This window comes from Ciconia boyciana, chromosome 1 (genome assembly GCF_034638445.1).
Source record: "Ciconia boyciana chromosome 1, ASM3463844v1, whole genome shotgun sequence".
Classification (NCBI taxonomy): Eukaryota; Metazoa; Chordata; class Aves; order Ciconiiformes; family Ciconiidae; genus Ciconia; species Ciconia boyciana.
Genome location: NC_132934.1, coordinates 75371981 through 75390021, shown reverse-complemented (window position 1 = coordinate 75390021; position 18041 = coordinate 75371981). Strand labels below are relative to the sequence as shown.

General features: G+C 41.9%; 1 protein-coding gene across 1 annotated transcript in view; it reads right to left on the bottom strand.

The window, feature by feature from the left end:
* Positions 1–354: 354 nt before the first annotated feature.
* Positions 355–18041, bottom strand: part of ST8SIA1 (ST8 alpha-N-acetyl-neuraminide alpha-2,8-sialyltransferase 1) — a 132609-nt gene continuing 114922 nt past the window's right edge. The window contains exon 5 of the mRNA XM_072875097.1: positions 355–2986. Coding sequence (XP_072731198.1) covers positions 2500–2986 — 487 coding nt within the window. The 3' untranslated portion in view covers positions 355–2499. The remainder of the gene's footprint in view (positions 2987–18041) is intronic.

Here is an 18041-nt window from a genome sequence, read left to right as displayed (position 1 = left end):
TTTCTCTTGTTCTTCTAATCCAATTATTTTCCCAGGACATGGAAAAAAGGATTACCAAAGGGTTGGAAAGCCATCAGAGGGGTTCAGAACTAAATTCCCAAGGACTGGTAAAAATACCAAAAAATGACCAGCAAGAAAGAGGCGGTTCCCCCCTACTCTCCTCATTCCCTCCCACCCCCATAGAAATGCTGGCATCCTGCTGAAGTGCCATGTTAGCTCACCATATTTTGACTGTTGTTCTCACAGATAATGTCATCTTTAAAGCACTAAAAAGTGCAAAACTTGACATGTACAATAAAAACCATACAGGCGCCTCTTCTTTTCCAAGAAAGGCAGCTCAGTAAAATTTCTGCCATAACAAGCAATAAAGAAAATATTTTACTTTCAAATCCTTCCTCACCGAGTACCCACATCATAGATAAACATAACAAAAGGGAACGAATTATCAAGTGAGGTTCCATCAGTGTGTTGACTGTACTTTTAACAAAAATATGGACAAAGACAAAATGGGTTATAGAAGCACATTTGGATTTTATCAGAACAATCTCTAGAACACTATTTAATCCAAATCTCCATGTTACAATTTAGCACTGCCCTGTAATCTTATGGAACAGTGCCCACTTTATGCTTGGAATATCCATATTTAGAAAGAAGATTTTATTATGAAACATAGGTTTAAAAAGCAAAACATGATTTTTTTTTCCAGTGTCCTACATAGATATTTGAATTATTCATATTTAAAGAAGAGCCACGGATTTTGCCTTTTTTTTTTTTTAAATTACATCTATATAACTTGCACCTGGTAGCCTACAAAGAGAGACATTGTCAACATATGATAGGACACATCCCCCAAAATACTAGCACTTTGGAGCTAAAACAGGTAGCACAGGAAATTGTTGTGGAAACCTGATGACAGTTTTGTTGTTTCAACACTTTGACTAGAATTTCAGCTACTAATGATGGAAGGATAAGAAAGAGAACATTGGTCTGGATTTTAAAGTTAATGTTGATAACATCTTGCAGATGAAATTGCACCGTGGACTGAGCTGATATTCTCTTCTTGTCCTACAGTGCTGAACCAAAGCAAACAAACAAAAAGATTTCTCATTTACATGGCTATAGGACCATCTGCTGCCCAAGTAATAACCCAAAATAAAACAGTCCTTCGGGCACTGCACTGGCCAGAGCAGCACGCGTGCAATGCACACACTGACATAATTCACCCACTGTGAGGAGAGAGGCTGCCTTACATAAGGGCCTGCCGTTTTCTTTTTTTACTTTTTTCTTGCTGGCTACGCAGTTTTTCAGTGCTCCCAAAGGCTGTTTTATTTTTCAGACTATCTTTAACCAGAGACAATCTTGCGAGAAAAGTACAAGTCTTTAAGGCTAACGTTACAATCCAAGCAGAAGAGCTAGTCACACGAAGAGAAAGGATTTTCAAAGCTTCAACTCATTTTAAATGACACTTACATTCATTTCTCTAGTTTTCTGCTATAAGCAAATGAAGAACCTCATTCTGCATTCCACTGAACACCTCAAATCCCCTTGACAGTCAATGAACATCTGGAGTCCAAATGAATACAGAATTAATCCCCAAGGCTGGACAGCAAAACAGGTCAGGAACCATCCCTGCTACAAAAGTCACCATGGAAATCTTGCAGCAGGTCAGCTGAAACCAGGCTGCACTGCACTACTGGTTTTATAACACAAGTTTTATTTGTAGACCAATTTCCCTTAACCAGCTCTTGCCCACAGTATAGCATTAGCATAGCTTTAAGTGCAATGACCTAAACTATTCTGATAAAACCTACAGCAAGTAGGTCCACCCATACTCAGTAGCAGGGCATTCCTAGGACATTCTTCTAACCAGATTCTTAGCACCCTTCATGCCCCCAAGAGTCTTAGGAGGAGCTGATGGTACTCAGCTCCTGGGGCTTTTCAGCCTTTCCTTTTCCTTCCATTGGGGAAAAAAAAAAGTGAAAGAAAAAAAAGAAAAAAGAAAAAGAAAAAGGAAAGAAACAAAGAGAGTCAACAGCACACACATGCTCTCCTACACACACACACCCCCACACAGAGGAAAAAAAAAGGAAAAAGGAAAGTTGTGCCAATCTGTAATGAAATGGATTTTTGAACAGACAGTCATATTTGGCACTGTCAGCAAAAGCTTGTGGGTGGCCCTGTGTCTCTCCGAGCCTTAATGCCCTTTTTACATCGGTCATTTAAAAATGTTCCCCGGAAAGTTCAGCTGTGCTGCTTCTGACATTATTTTCACAATGCTGCTGAATGGGCTCGATGGAGAGATTCACTTTCCCTGCCCCAGTTCCATAAAGCACTATACATTAAGGACGTATTCCATTTGGCCTTCAGGTAGCATTTTTATGGTCCATGCAGATCCACGATTATTTTCCCTTTAAAAAGAATCAACAGAAAACAGAACTCTCTGCTGGAGAGCATGGAAATTAAAAACTATTGGATCTCCCAAACCAACTCCTACGATCCTCAGGCAGAAGACTGGATTAAAGGGTCCTCACATGGTTCTAGCTGCATTCTCAGTACACCACTTTTATGAAGAAACCAGAGCTGTAGAAATTCCTCCGGCATGGCGTGGAATCCAGAATCAGGCAAGACATTGTCATAGTAATGATGGCTAATAAACTTCCCGTGCAGGTCCACCGAGAACGGCCAGAAGCCATAAATCGTTACTTCTTCACACAGACCAAGGGCGGCGCTGACTAGGAAAAGTCCCGTGGAAAGCCGTTTGGCATGGATACCTTTGCCCTTCCAGAACTTGCCAATGTCACGCAGGAAATTGGGGTTGGCGAAAAGGACCGCCTGCTTGGCATCAAAGTCCTCCAGGGTGTAATAGACACGTAGGGAGGGTCCTGTCCCTGTCTTCATCGAGAAGGCTGGCATGTAGATGTAGCTGTGGTTATACACCTTCACACTGTCCACAAACGCTTTTCGAGACCACAGCAGATTCTGGAACCTGTAAAACAACAGAGAAAAACAAGTCAGTCACACATAGGTTTTCCCAGTCATTTCAAAACCCAGCTAAAAGCTGCTCTTCATACACATATTTACAATTACCTGCACAGTTTTCTTGAGCCCAGCAAAAGTCCAGACAAACTTCTGACTGTCTGACACTGCCTCTCTTCTAAAAACATAAACCTGAATAGACAGTTGACAACTATCTGGTATCCCACTAACTTCAGAAACCAAAATGTTTCTGATTTCATCTTTTCAAAAAACCCTGAATGAACACTGACGGTTTTCCTGAAAATCAATAATTTTTAGTGACATTTTTTCTTTTTGTCCAAAACCCAACTTAGTTTTTCAGGCACAGGAACCTTTAAAAGAAATTTTAAAGTCCATGTTGTTCTTGTTTCTTAAAGGCATACTAAAAAAGAATCCAAGTTACATGCTGAACAAGCAAATCCAATAAATATTTAAACAGAAACTTTGGACTTACAAAACTTGTAAGACTTCTAAGAATTGTTTTTGTTATGCCTGTATAGTGATTTAGGTTGTACTACCGAAGTAGTTAATTCTCGTTCTGGAACTGAGAGAAATCTCAAAGAACATACTTTGTTACAAACAATAAACCAGAAATCAATGAACTCTTTAGGATAAGTGGCACCACAAAAATTTAGCAACAGGCACCAAACAATATTCAGAGTTGGTGACTGTGGTGAATTACACACTGAGCAGGTTTAAAAGCAGCTGGTATTTGTAGCATGCAAGTTAAAGGAGAGACTAGTTGGCAACTATGAGGAGGGCAATGTATATGTACAGATTATTTCTCTAATGTGATAGTCTTCTCATCTCTTGATATAAAAACTACATCAGGTTACAATTTGTTAAATTGCCAATAGCTATTTGCCGATGTCTATTTTATCCCTGATGTTAGACTTGTATACTACTCCAAAACCAGTATCCTGTCAAGACTATGACCTTTCCTTGCCATAGGCTTCTGGATATGCCAAGAGGAATGACACATCTGGCAGGAAATCCTAGGCCATTCACATACATCAAAACCTGGACTGATGTTTTGACCTGTCCTGATGTCTGACACTAAACAAATCACATTTCAGTAAAATATGAATTATCCCAAATATGTATCATTGGATGTAACTGATACAGAGGTCAGCCAGAGCCACGGGTAAAATCCAATACCTAAACCACAAACTTGCTAAGTAATGGGAACACTTGCTGTCCTGGGGTGTTGACTGCATTGGAGGGTACCTTTGCATCAGAATGTCACTATGATTTACTCTCGATACTCTGCTTTCTTTCCAGAGTCCATGTAATCTTCAGAGCACCAGTAAGTCCTCCCCACCTTTACCACGTGACAGTATCTGTAGACTTCAGCATGCAGGCAAAGTTTACTACATTAAAAGCCACTTCTGCACAAGCCTCACACACACTCCTTTCACTGCAGCTGGGTTGCTTTCCTGCATGTGATCCCTAATTTTTTCTCAGCTCCCAAGTGCCCGTCTTGCCCTTGCTGCTGCCTCCTCTCTCTCAGTTTCCTGCAGCTAAGGCACATGTGTCATGACTGATTTCATAGTCACGCAGCAGAGGAGTCAGAACAAAAAACTTGAGACAGTAGCACTGGATTCTTTTCCTTTCTCTGGTGCAGGCAGAGATAGGTATAAGAATACCTTTTTTAAAGGGTTATGAAGAGATTAATTTTGCATATAGACCTCTTTGAAACAACAGCAAGAATTACACACACAGCAAGATACACAGGTTTAAGTAGGATGCCAGATGACCTCAAGAAGCACCACATAAAATTTCAGTTGAAACAATTGCCAACAAAAAATACAGCTTCAACAGCACTGAAATGTCTCATGAACATGTGCCAGGTTTTTTGAAGTCTTTGTTTTGGCAGAAAACTTGAAATATTCCTAGTAAGTTGAAAGGTTTTGTTGACATTTTCAACAAGCAATATTTGGTCTCCTGATTTGCTACAGGTTTCTTTCAAAATTTCCTTCAAGTGGGATTAGAATAAAGCTGTTTTGAAGCAAACCCCCTGAAATCTGCCTGGGCCTTCATTAGTGTTTTGCTCTGCAGATCTGCTCCTACTGCATGCTGCTATTTGCTAACGTAGACAAAGCCACTGTCTTCCAAGCAAGAAATCAATTCAACCTGAACATACAAAACAAAACAATAAAAATAATTTCATAACTTACTGCATCTGTCATTCTTTTCTCTAGAAATAGACAAGACACAGCTGAATATAGAAGGCCAGCCAAGACCAAGGTGCCCTGGCAGAAATTAATTGTCTGGCTGTACCTTCTCATATGGGCCCCCTCACTCTATTACTATCAGACCTTTAACTAAGTGTTCCCCAAATCAGGCTTTACCATCCTCTCTTCCTAAGGAGCAGCAAGACAACCTGTCGGATTATCAGGTAGAGGAGCTGGGTCCATCCTATTAAACTTGTTCCATTTCCATCAAGACACAGTCACTGAGGGTAAAAAAAAAAATCCCTAGCTTAATACTTTCAGTATTCACCTAGGTGCTCAGAGCCTCAGTATCCAAACCCTGTTCTAATAACCTTACAAAAGGTAGAATAAGACCAGCAGCAGGCTTTTGGACTATCCCCCTTCCCATAACTTGGGACATCCACTGGGAGGTGGGAGATGCAGGTTCAAACTTCCTTTCACAGTAAGGGGAACTTGAGCACACAGCTTGACGTGATGGGGTCCCTGCACCTTGGCTGAGGGGAAGGCAGAAACAGGTCTTCTGTCACTCCTGGAAGCCAGTTTCACCATGTACTTTCCCACTTACAGCTAGTTAACAAATTTCACTTCAGATGGCAAATAGATGTGGTTATTCTAAAATTGCTTTTTTCAGCAAATTCACCATTCACAGAAAAGCACTGCGCAGCTCTAAGATGAATACATTAAAATTGCTCAGATACAGTCACAGAGGGCCAGGGACTGTCTCTGAATATTCATTTGCTATCATTGCCACAACACGTTTACTTTTCTTCTAGGTGAATCTCCCCAAATGCCTTAAAGTAACGAGCAGTGAACAGCACTGCCATGAGAGTGGTGCATGGGAGGGACTTCAGGCAGAAGGGACAGCATTTGTCATGCTACTGCAAACTGTCCTTCAGGAACATCATCACCTCCTGGAAACCCGTGCCTCATCCAAATGATCTGGTCACAGTGTCGGTAGGCATCACGCCCAGTTCAACAGATGGACATTATACAGGTGGCCAGGAGCCCATGTAGAAGCATAAAACATGCTGATTTCGGCTGGTCTGATGGCCTAACACAGCCAATAAGCTGCTGCCCATCTTGCACTCCTCATGAGGGGAGATATTAGAAGCAAATGAATTTTTCTGTTCCCCATTTGTAAAAATAGGAGCCCTGTCCAGCTTTCTGACATTCCACAGGCTGGTTAGAGGCTGAGAAATCTGGGGACAAACGCTGTGCCTCAGCAAGTCTCTAGAATTACTACTGGAAGCTCAAGTGTATTTTCCTTTAGCTCCCAATCCAGACAAGGAGTCCTGCAGGCAACCCCATTCCAGCAGTGACTTTGGGGGTACCATACCACATCTGTCCCAGCAGATAGCGAGGAGGCTACTCCATGCCTGACAGAGAGACCAGGAGGGCTTTTCCTCTGCAGCTGACCAGCTCCGTAATGCATGTGTGAGCATGACAATACAGTTCCTTCCTGCTTGTCGTGGCATGGACACTGCCAGCCTGGTGCAGTCCTCGCATCCAGATGGGCAGCATCCCTCGCAGATGGGCAGCAACACCTTCCTTCGTGCCAATCCTTGAATCCTCGTGCCTTCTTTGAATGAGGAGCCTCTGGTTCCTTGCTGGAGCTCGCCTCTACCTGATGTGCTTTGAACACTTGGTAATCTCAGTGGCACAGCCCAGAAGCTGTGCAGCTCCTCCCCACTCACAGGGCTTCAAAAGAAACCCATCAAATGATCCAGCCCCTCATGCAAGAGTGCATCTCAGGTGAGTTATGTCCCCAGCTCTGCTCTGAGCAAGAAACAGCCAAACGGCTTTCAGGGTCATCCTCTGACCTTCTGCAGTCAAGCTCACATAAATGCATGGCAGGTTGCCAGCATTTAGATAAAACTGGAGCTGGAATCTCCCGAGCCCTGAGCAGCACCTGAAGACTATAAGAGTTGCTCAGTAATTTGCAGTAATGCGTCCCGGCAGCTTGACGGCAGCCTGGAGAGGTGCCGATGACTGTGAACGCTGGTGAAAGCAGATCACGGCATGTTCAGCCCAGGCACTTTACTTCCACTACAATCATTAATGGACAGCGAGCAAATAAAATCGTCAGCAACACATTTTTGCTGTCAGGTCCATATGACAGATCGACTTAAAAAGCACAACTTTCAACAGGCACGTGTAGGCACAGCTGCACAGATATCAGAGAAATAATTTCCTTGATACCAGTAGAGTTCCCTCAAATGCTGTGCTCTACTTTTCCAGAGAGAACGATGCATCCAAGTGAAAACTGCCACAGTACATTGCCATGATAGTACAATCAAAGACTTAAGAGCATTAAGCATTTTGGGTTTTGTTTTTAATCTGTTTTTAATGTTCTTACTGATGTTCTTTAGCTGATATTCAGGGACAGGACTGCTCCCTGGTACTAAGAGATGACTTCCAGTACCCACAAAGAATTTGCTGCAGTGACATTGAGCTAACCCACTTGCAGATAATAATGGCAGCGTTTTCTCGCATCTTGGTTTCTTTTTGATCTCCCCGGAGACTCACTATCTCATGCCTGTGATGATATCGCAGTCACTTACTGTTTTGGCATCTGCAAAGTCACAAGTTCAGCATTCTGGATTAATTGCAAGTTGACTTATCGGACAAAAAAAAAAAAGATTGAGTAATGAGGGGAACAGTTCAGATGCCAAAGAAATAGTGCATTATTTTAAAATTAAGACAAACAGAGCTCAAGGGAATAGAGCAGAAGGCATATAAAGACTTATGTATTTGTCCCTATGGCAAAGGATAACCTTACAAAAATTATTTAGATAATTTGATGTCAGCATTAGCCAAGAATGATTTAGCAATTTGCTGCAGCTGTTAGAATATGCTTACAGCTGGGGTCACAACAAGTCAGCTTGCAACCACACATCTGAACCTCCACTGCAGTGACAGAGGAGTTTTACTGCGCTCATTTCTCAGAGTGCTTTTATGCTTTCAGATAGTGATGCCCTCCTTAATGCCCTGTGCTCTCATTCATATCATGCACCTCTTGATTGCCTGCCCCTTCGGGGCTTGTGCAGCCAATCTCACTAAAACACAGACTGTGTTTGAATTAACAGCATACTAGTTTCCATGCGCTCATTCTCCACGTAGGCGCTTTTGGCATGTATTAGGTGCAAGGTAGACTATTCCAGCTGTCCACACAGGGAGTCAGAAACGAGCACTTAAAGTACTGTAAATTGACCCCCTTTCTTGTTTTATCCCAACTTCCCCAGCTACACAAGCCATTGTTTACTTAGCCTAAGGACAGCTACCCGACTTAAGATTCAATTATAATCCCATTAAAGTCAATGGCAAAACCAACGCTGATCTCACTGGAAGTACGCTCGGAGCCTCAGCAAAAAAATTCAGGCCTGCAATGCACTTCGGAGTGATTAGAAAAGTTATGAAGTAACATGAGCAATCATAAAGGCTGATCATTAAACCAATAAAATTACAGATGCCAAACATTCTCCATCAATGCAGGAGGCTTTTATTCCTGTGGTAGACCCCAGTGCTTTGTCTGATCTCATGTCAAACAGCTTCAGCACGAGCAATTCTCCCCTGTTCTCACTGCGGGCCCCTCCACAGGCACCACGGTCACCCAGTCAAGAGCTTGTGGCATGGATGGGGTGCTGCTATTCCCATCCTTTCCTTTTCCTTTGCTCTCCTCTCTTCCCACCTGACTGCCCTTTATGGACCCAAAGACAGCAAATCTTCCACTCAGACGCCCTGCAGAGACGCTCGCCCCTCTCAGGGTATGACTCTCCAAAACTCCCTTCAGCTCGTCCCTTAGGCACAGCCTGCAGCCTGCTGAGACCCCACACTGCCTCCTCTTTCTTATGGACAGAGGCTTCCAACCTCAAAGAACCTGTGCTTTCCTCTCATCTCCAGTCCCAAAGATTAAAGACAAACAAATTAGCCTGATTCTCCTTCGTATACACCTTTTCAATGGCTTTTTCCAGGTCAGGGATTCTGGTCACTCCCACCATCAGCTCCAAAGACCCAAAAGCAAGGAAACACACTCTTTCCACAGTGACTGCAGACTACATCTTTCTCCATCAGCCTGTTTCTTAATGACACGCTGTCCTTAATGACCTTCAGAATAATTTGATGCACTCAGAAAGTCCAGTTAGACATTGCAGAGGTAGGCTCTAATCCCCATGAAGAGGCAGGCTCCCCTTCTGACTGAATTCAGTATTAATTAGGTTTTTTTTTTAAACCTCCACCCATTACTGCTCTTATGCTGTTGCCCTGGGAATACTATATATAGTGCCAAGGGAAAGCTGACTCTCTGTTTTTCAATGGAACACAGAGCTATCCTGTACACCAGAGCAATGAAACATTAAAATCAGTGTTCACTGGTATTTTGGGACTGTGTGTGATCCTTATTCTGCCAACTCAAATTAGAATGTGCTTTTAATAGCTACTCCTTCCAAAACCAGCAGAGCTAAACATCAATCCTTTCTGTTATCTGACAGCTTGAATCTTAGCTTTCAAAAGATGAGCTGTTCATCTTAGTTTGACTCTTTGAAGATTGTGGCTGCTAAAGTCACACACAAGTGGAAATAATGCAAAGAGATAGCCAGAACAGCATGGCTGTAAACTACTTGTATTGTCAAAATGAAATTGCTGCCTAGTATTTCTAAATCTTCTGAATACTTCACAGCTCTTACAGCTGAAAGTCTGGAGGATGAGAAAATAGAGAACCAATGAAATCAGCTAGAAAAAAAAAGTTACAGAACTAAGCCTGATATCTTTAGCATTTAATTTCACTGGACTGCATGCCAGAGTGAGCCTGTGAGAAGAAACATAACCAGATCACACATTTTCTCAGGTTTTAATGGGAAAAAGAACTGCAACAAAGCCCAGATATAGTCTTCAGGAGATTTACTTTTGATTAACATGGGTTCCCTAAGAGTCTGCTGTGTCTTTGGGACAGCAACCAAACAGGAACAGAACAGTGCAGTGTCTCCTGCACATCTTGGTCTTTTACCCAACTAGTGTCCAGACACAGGTGTCTGTAGATCACTGCCCACGATAGCACTGCAGCAAACACAAAGCTAATAACATTATGCTTTCCTGTCTGTTCATTCTGGCCTTATATGCTTTGTAACCCAAATATAAAACATATCAAATGATTACAGCCATGAAAGACCTATTCATAGCTGAGAACACTTTTGCCAAGTCTTTTGAGTTTTCTCTTTAACATCATGACATCCTTCGCATATTAATAATTTCCAAATGTCAGTGAAGGTGACATTCAACTATATCCTCTCTTCAACCTCTTAGAGCTCTTTCCAAAGAGAACTGGACAGACAGAGAACACAGCAATGTTTGAATTGAATGGGTTTTCTTTTTAAAGATGCTCTGTGCTACAAAAAGTGTAGACTGAAGAGAAATTATTTAAAACAGTAGATGTTTCAACAGGCATTATGGCAACAACTGTAACTAGAATAAGCTCTTTTTTAAGTCTATGAGCACCTTTTTTAAACAATAGTACATGTATCACTGGTGATCTCTGCGATCATGCCACATGGCCTGCAGCTGGTGTGCAGATCCCCATTAAACAACACTGCCCACTAAAAGCTTGATAATAAAAACAGTTGTTCAGAGCCCATAGGAATATGTGGTGAATCTACAATATTTTAAATGGGGTAAAATCCATTCACACAACTCTAAAATATGCAAAAGAAGATCACTGTATTTCCTCTATTTGCTGCTCCCTCTGGGCAACCTCACCTGTTTTGCATGCCTAGGGCAATGAGCATTGCAATTGAGCAATGAACTGGTGGCCACCTGAGTATAAGCAGAAGAGGTGATAAATTGCTCTGGAGTAGTTAGATTAGCAGAAGCCAAACATGAGGCTAAAAAGATAGAAAAAGAGAGAAACAAACAGCAGTTCGATAGATGAGGAAGTCCCTTCCAGTCATTGGCACAAGAGCTCATGCCATTAGTAAAATCCCTGGAAATGAGCCAGGATAATTCAAGCCAGCCCAAGGACTGCAGCTGTAGACCTTCAGTGAGCTTTCAAAATGTCCTTTCTGAAGAAAAAGACTTTACTTTCATCTAATGTCAATTTACAGCAATATTTCTCAGCAATTCTGGTGCTGTTCAATTATGTCTAGAAGCATTAGTAGATGCTTCTCAAGGCTTCCAACAGTGTTTGAGATGTGCTGATTTGCTGCACACTAGATCTTCAAAAGAGCCCACCCTTCATGCTACAACTCATGTGGACACCTAGGGAAGAGTAAGAACATGACTGGTATATTTAAAACTGCACATCCAAGTATTTTCAGGTCAGAAGACTTCCTGATATTGGTGTAGTTTGTCAATGCAGTAACCCCAGTGAATCTTACTTCCAAATATTTGCCGAATCTCTTATTCTCTGCATCCTTCTAACCAATTATTTTACCAATACCTTCCTTCTTACATCATGATTGCCTTGATCTCTTTCTCAAAAGCCTTTGAAAATTCAAATAGACTTTATCTACTCCATATAGATTACCCTTATCCATATGCATCTATTTAAAGAACTCCAAAAGTTTTACAAGGTAAAATTTCCCTTGGACTTAACAGTGCTGACTCTTCACAAGAGTACCTACATTTATCCAGGTGTTCACTAATATTATCTTATAGTAGAATCTCTACCAATTCAGCTGGTAGAGATGTCAGGCTTACAGATCTACTTGAACTATTTTTAATTTTAACTGTTTTTAAACACTGATCCCATTTTTAACACCTTCCAGTCTTCAAGTACCAAGGCAGGTTTAAGTGAGGAAGTGCACACTACTGTTCTTCAGCACTCATGGTTGAGTCCAGTCCTGCCAATATGTTCACATCCATCCTGTATCTATACCATAAACTCTCTAATAATAACCTCAGTTTCAGCCTGCTGAGTGTCCCCATGGGCACAAGGAATGTCCTCAGTTTCTTCCACAGTGAACACATGCAAATAATTCATACAGCCTCCCTGTGTCTTCTCTGAGCACTTCTTTTATACCTGGTCATCAGTTGACCATACACACATGGCAGGTGGGGGTTGGGTGTTTTTTGCTCTTTTTTGGCTTGTGCTGTTGCTGGAAGGAGGATGTAGCATTAGGTTTTCATTCCTGTAGTTAGTTCTTTTTGGAAACTTTTTCTGCCTGCCACATAGATAAAATATTTAATCTGCCAGAGCTTATAATAAATTCCATTTCCTTTGGAAACAACTTCAGCTTTTGGTAGGATGTTTCTCTGTTTCCATTAATCTCCCTTTTCTTTGCCCTTTAGTGATGTCAACTTCCTTTTACCTTTTCTTAAGGCTTGATATATGCTCCTAGCACTGTGCTTCCAGTATGGTACCCTTAGGACAGTCCACTATTTTGAGTAGATCATCCAGGTATATTTTCCAAGATGTATGGTGTTTAATGCTGAGAATGTCACTTAAACTTCTTTTCAACACGATTAAACTGCCAAGGTTTCTCCTCAACTGTTAGTACAGCCTGTACTCAATTTAAATTGCTATAGCTAGAACACTCTCGACCAAAAAAAAAAAAAAAAAAAAATCAAAATACAGATAGCTGAAACATGCTGGAGCTTTTGCTAATCTCTTCAACTGTTTTGATATCTGTGAAAGTGCTACAGTTCCTTCACCTTTTTTCCCCTCATTAACTTCATTCAAAGGAGATACAGTGTAAAAGAACTAAAAAACAAACTTTTTTTCTTTTAAGGTAACAGGAAATAAATGCTATTTGCTAGGACAAAGTAATACTTTTTGAAAGGCAGTGCATGTCACTGAGTACTTTACAGCCCTCTATGCACTGGCTGAGGAAGGTGGAGCAAAACATTCAATTCCCTATTTCTCTTAGTTTCCAAATGCCAGAGAAGGGTCAGTGGCATTGATACTATATTATATAGGAGAAGCTTTGTAACTGTAGTTGGTGTTCTCCCACATCACACGTCTAGAGGTGCTATGCCTCTTGTTTTATATAGCACACCATAATTCAGATGTGGTCCCACCTTCTCACATTCTGAAATATCAGGCAAGAAAATCTTTCTCTCTTTTGCTCCCTATCTCAGGGAACAGCCAATAACAATGAATTGTCAGAACTGGATGGAGCTTGATTCCAGAAGACAACATTGGCAGGATATTCACCTGGGCAATGCAACCTCAGATATCAGCAATGAGTGAAGAAGGGTCTTTCAATCCCTCTTGTTAAAGCTAATTTTACTGGACATACAATACTCATTAAATCAGACAGGAAGACAAGTAGAGGGTGACCATCTAAACTGGTGGTGAAGTCACCCAGCCTTCAGGCCCTCCCTGTTTAGTCACACAAACTGGAACAATATCCGCAGATGACACTGACAGCACCAGCCCAGCATGCCCCTTTTCTGATGGTTAGGACTGCCTCCTACTAGATGAGAGATAGAAGTTTAAGTCCCCTCACACAGAAAAGGGAGCTGAACTTGGGCTTACCACAGCTTCAGTGACTGAGGTGACTACTCACCTCTCATAAAACATGGCATCTGCCTTGGCCAGTTTTCTGAACCAAGCTCTGTGTTGTTCAGCTGAAACTACTCAGCCTGGTTTTGTAAATTGCTTGGGGACAACTTAAACTATATTATCTGGAAGTTTTAGTCAGCAAAAAAAATACATCCAGCCCTAGCTTCATTTCTTTTTATTTGACTCAGGTCTTTGCACCAATTCCCTTAATGAAGGTGCCAAAACATTACTGCAACAGGAGTTAGACTGAGGTGACCCACTGATAGCACACAGGTTGTGGAGGAGATGGTAAGCACCTTACCAACAAGTGCTGTATGTGAAACTATGGTCAAACTATAAACTCCTGGGTTTGTACTCCTTTGAGCTACCTTTTCTCTCCAAAACCCATACAACACCAGCTTTTACAGATGTTCACATTCAAATGATTAAGGAAAGCAAGTTGCCATCTCCTACAGAATCAAGAAGATTTATTTCAGATTCAGGCAGCACAAAAAATAAGCCCCTTTTCTTTAATGCTCAGAGTAATTAATACTGAATTACAGTAGAAATCCTATCAAAGGACTTCTGACAATCACAGTAATACTAAATAACTTCCACATGCTTTATGTGTTTACAATAAACACCAAAAATGTGAACACAGATTAAGCCATTATTTTAAAGTATTACTGAATAATCAAACAGGAACAAAAGCTACCCTTAGTGGCTTGTCTCCCTGAAGCAGCAGTAACACATGACCTGAAAAAACTTTAGATTTGGACCTAACAGCCAGGCTAAAGGGTATTTGGGAGGGAGGAGGAAGGTATGGTCTGGGGTCTACAGCACAACTCAGAAACAGGAAAACAGAATACCTTAAGGGCATCCATTTGATAAGGCCAAGGTATTTTTTAGATAAGGCCAAATTGCAGGTTTGAAAGTAGCTCTAAATGTCAAGTCTGTCAGCAGCTCTGAAGAACCTGAGGTTGACCATGAATCACATTGGACAAACAACAGCCACGGCCATAATCTCCCCCTTGAGGAAGTGCTTACACTCCCAGAAGTTTTCCAAATGCCGGGAGGATCATTCAGTGATCAGTTGCTTTGGCTGATAGACCTTTACATCCCTAGCAGCTCAGTACACATATTCCCAAAGCAGCTAATCAAACAGTACAAGTGGTGAAATTCAGCCTCTTGTTTTACAGACAGGGGCCAGAATAGTTTGTACGGTGATGTGCAACACTCGAGAGCTATTGCTGAGGTTTTTATCCAGAGGCTTTATCCAGATAATGACTTGGAAAACAAATATGCTTTTTAACAAGAAACATATTTTTATCTGAATTTGCCTCAAGGCCAAAATTTCCCTTCCCTAATCTGCTACTCTAGTAAGCCACAGTGCACAGTGCTGCTTTGCTTTACCAAGCTAGAGTCAGGAACCTTATATGCTCCAGCAAATCTAGCACTTTGCTTGTAATACCAAGTCCTCTTCAGACTGCTTGTTATAAAAATTAGACCATTTTGTCTACCTCCCCCCACATCTGCATTTTTAATGTTAAAAAGAACAACCGAAGGAATGTTGCATTTTGAAAGATTCCTCTATTTTGAATATACCTTGAAATGGAGTAGAAATATGATCATTAAGGTCCTGTCTTGATGCTTTAAATTGACACAATTTCCCCGATATCAATGGATTTACACTAACTTTCATCACATGAGTACATAGGTCAGTCTTTATGGTATCATATGCCAGATATTTAAAGTTTCAGAAACCACCAGTACACTGCATTATTCAAGAAGCACGCTGTGAACATACAACTAAAGACAATGATATTATCTGGATGCACAAGGCTATGGAGATGATTCATTTGGCATAATCATTTGCATTCCTGAACCTTGGATGTTTAATATACCAGGAGAAATGAGGGATGGCAGCAACTGTGCTGGAGCATGAAGTGAGAAAAAAACCTAAGACAGCACACTGCACCAGTGCTCTGGCAGAAAAGTTCCGTGTGTTCTGTTCCAGCAGCCGTACCCAGTTCCATTTCCAGCTTAATGGACCTAGGAGCATGGAGTCAAAAGCGTAAACAATTTGCACGAGGGCATACTAGTGTGCCTAATGAATTTCCTTTCAGAAAGCCAGTCAGCAAAAATAGTTCAGCCAATACATGCCAGCTAGTTCTCTGGTTTATTTTTCTCAGCGCCATTCGTTGCAGTCCTGAGTGCTGGAGTACTCAGTACGCGCAAGGCAGATGCATGACCTAGTTCAGCTACAGTATACCAATCACCAGGTCTCTTGGGACAGCCCAGCAATGGTATCTTTTTCAGCACAATCTAACTTAAATTGTTTGTGAACAACTCATTTGTATGTAGCAATATGTACAAATTTTCCCAACAGCCAGGGGAACAAAGGTGCAGGTACAAAGGACTGGAGGGATGACCTGGGTTTCCAGCGGCTGGGTCAGGGACATGTTGCAGATATTCTGGCAGAGCTGAGATGCCAGAAGGGAACTCAAGGAGGAGTGGAGAAGAGGCAAAGAGCTTGTTGGAAATCCTGCAGTGTCAGCACTGTAAGAGATGCTGATTTCAGAAGGCTCTTTAGGAGCTTCCAGCAGCCCTGAAATGTTTTCTAATGCCCTGTAACTAACATAAAACTTGTAATAAAGAATCAAATGCTACAACTGTCAGATGTTCAAAAAAAAGCAGAAGAAATCATGGACATCACCACTGTCCTCTTGCCTCTAAACTATGATGATATTTGCTATAAAAAAAGCTCACACATGATCTGAAAAAGCCATCTGTGGCTTGTACTGCAAAATCTATGAGCAGACCCACAGTTCACACTAGTAACATGGAGAAAAAACTTCTTGCTCAGCCCAGATGCAGAAATCAGTTTTCTCCCAGCACTTTCTTTAAACTATTTCTCCTTTCCAGCTCCGAATGCCGAAGCTCCAGCTCTCAAACCCCACCCAACGTGGTTCTAAACTTGGTGGACTCAGTTTGTAAGACTGGATGGTTCAGACCTGCACAAATTGAGACATTCACAGTCAAATGTACAGGCAACTGAGTGCAGCCATATCATCTTCACTGTCTAAGCCTTGTTCTAAAAATTCTCATACCTGAGAGAACACCAAGAACTTGTGCAAGTATCCATTTTCAGGATGACAGTTTTGTACAGCCATACCTTATAACTGCTGGGGACACAGTGCCGTAATAGGGCTGAGAAATTTATTGTCCCTGTTAAATTAAAAAGGACCTCAAAGGCAGCAGAAATGCTGGATTCCTGCTTGCTCACATAGCTTAATGATGTTAGCTCACTGCTTGGCTCTGTTCTAGATGCTCCAGCTAGCTCTCTCCAAGAGAAATACACTACAGGGACTCAATCAATGTCCTCTTAAGCCAATCTGTGCTGCTAGGCATTGGAGCCATGGATTGGTCCCTAGCCCCCTCTGTTTACCGGTGTAGCTACATCTCCACCGCACATCAGGTAAGGGAAGTGCACCAGTGCAGTGCAAGAGAGATGAGGAACAAGCCACACTTTGCCGTTGTCACAAGCCACCTCTGGGACTACAACTGGGAGCCTAGGGCAGCACGGGGAGGCAGCCAGTGGACCTGTCTTTAGGCTGTGTAGCTTTACTAGCCAGGAACAACCAATGTGCGTCTTAGTGATGTCCGTACAAGTCAGTCTGGGATCTTACAAGGGAATTAAAAGCAAAGCCCTGAACACCTTGCTGCTGCGACTCCCCACACTGGTAAAAGGTTTGTGATATGCACGGGTACAGCACACACACGGGCTCACTGAGCTGAGCCCGCCAAGGGCAGTGCTTTGCTTTCCTGCCAGGTTCACATCTGAAACTGGGAGTAAACTTCATGCTCCAGGTATTGCTTGCAGCAAAAAAAACCAGGACAAGGCCACCAAAAGCTGGGGAAGGGAAGAGCACTGGTCTCGCTTGGGCTGCACCAAGCTGTTTTCTCAGGGAGGAAGGACCATAGGAAGGACAGTAAGTGCGTGCCTCCTTTTGAAGGATCCCAGTAATATATTCCCCACTCTAGCAGGAAGGGACAGAGTATTGTATAAATGTCCTTTACAGGGCAACCTGTGCAGCATCAACAGTTTTTTTACTTTATTTTTACATTTATGCTGAGTATGGTGCTATATGCTTTCACATGCTTTCAACTTCCATATGCGTACAATCTCCCAGTTAAAATATCCTGCTTGTCATCTTCCCAAATTTCATTTCCTTTGGGAAAGTTCCTGCAAGATTCAAGTAGCCACCTTCTGATTTGCTGCCCTGAACCATGAATAAAACTTCAACTTTCTTCCACGACAACATTCTGAAACTTCATAG